General features: G+C 44.8%; 1 protein-coding gene across 1 annotated transcript; it reads right to left on the reverse strand.

Annotated features, from left to right (window-relative positions):
• Positions 1-282: 282 nt before the first annotated feature.
• Positions 283-1,061, reverse strand: BDP81DRAFT_431515 (histone-fold-containing protein; the record flags this gene model as incomplete). The annotated part of the gene is made up of 4 exons (XM_060590684.1): positions 283-537; positions 588-713; positions 759-956; positions 1,004-1,061. Coding segments are annotated over 3 exons (363 nt in total), but the record flags the coding sequence as incomplete, so codon positions are not given.
• Between the last annotated feature and the right edge of the window lie 447 nt (positions 1,062-1,508).

The raw sequence follows: 1,508 nt of genomic DNA on the forward strand, positions 1-1,508 counted from the left end.
GGTTTTCTTGGGTAAAATAGACATTATAGATATGCATCGAAAGCTGGGAATTAGGCGAGCTCAGAAATCATCTTACTTTTATTATAAACCCAGTATCTATCTCTATATCTATAGATTCGTGATTGACGGTTTGATAGGGTCAAGATGGCTCGTGCATGGCTAGACCAATCATCGGTAGGGTAGCTGTTACATAGATGGCTCGTGCGTCGAACCTTTGAACTGCATCACCATTAAAGCTAGACGTCTAGTAAAGGCTAAGAGCAGTCAAGATCTCAAGCCGCATATGTTTAACGAGTTTATATTTGGCCGTTTCATTCAGTAACTAGTTTAATGCAACCCCTCTATGTATAACTATAGAATCTGCATTCTGTAGTATACGTTCATCATGCCCATAATATCATAAAGCATGCCGACCTTATCCATCTCGGTAAGCCTAGTGCGTGTTCTGGCAGAAAGGCTTAGTCGGGCGACGACCAGTAAGCAATAGTGACCGCTTATAACTTATTTCGTTATTTGTCTTTCGTTGTTCGATAAGATCTAACAATCGGTTATTACATGCGATTATTACATATGGAATCGTTACTTACTATCCGTAGTATCGGCGCGCTAGGCTGTACCAAGGTGGTCTCCTATCGTGAGGATATTCTTCACCAGGACCATATCCTTTTGCTGGATGGTGACACGTTTGGCATGGATAGCAGCCAAGTTCGACACTAAGATGATTAGCAAATGAAAACTAGTAAATTAGGATAGCTTACTCTCAAAAACAGACGTCAATAAATCCTCAGACGCAGCCTGGAGCGCCTCTAATGCGCTTGCTTGAATACGAAGGCCGCCTTCATGCTCGGCATGCTTGGTGTTCTGGGTAACCTCTCGGACCAGTCGCTGGAAGGGGGTCTTCTGGAGGCAGAACCTCGTCGATTGCTGTATCTTCCGGATCTCTCGGAGAGCAGCCACTAGAAACATTAGAGATGTAATAACCAGATGTAATAATCAAACTTACCGCCAGGCTTGAAGCGTCGTTGGCGTTGCGTCTTACCAACAGTGATAGGGCGGCGTTGGCTAGTGGGGGGGTGCGAGGACCGATGCGAGGACCGATGCTGGGAGCAGGGGAGGGAGTGTGGGCGTCGGAATCTGCCATGGTCGTAGTATGTATGATACCCTGTTTTTGTAAGTAATAAGAAAAGAGTGCAAGGAATTAAAATTACCTCAAATTGCTTGGGGAAAAAGTAAGAAAAAGGGAAAAGAAGAGGACGCAGGAGGCCTTTTTATATTAAAAAAAGAGAGGCCGGTGATTCACTGGTCGGAAGGTACGTACCACGGGTCGTGATAATTAGCAACTACCACGGAAGGTGCCTGCCCTCAATCACTCAATCGTAGCTATCAGCACCATATCTCATAACTTTTCTTTCGCTACGTGTCGGTCTTTTTCTTTTATTACATACCCGCCTTTTTACTTTACTTTCTCCCACCTTTTCCTCCTCAAAAGCCACCACTTTTGCCGCCTT

The sequence above is a fragment of the Colletotrichum phormii genome, assembly GCF_030913505.1.
Source record: "Colletotrichum phormii strain CBS 102054 chromosome Unknown BDP81scaffold_13, whole genome shotgun sequence".
NCBI lineage: Eukaryota > Fungi > Ascomycota > Sordariomycetes > Glomerellales > Glomerellaceae > Colletotrichum > Colletotrichum phormii.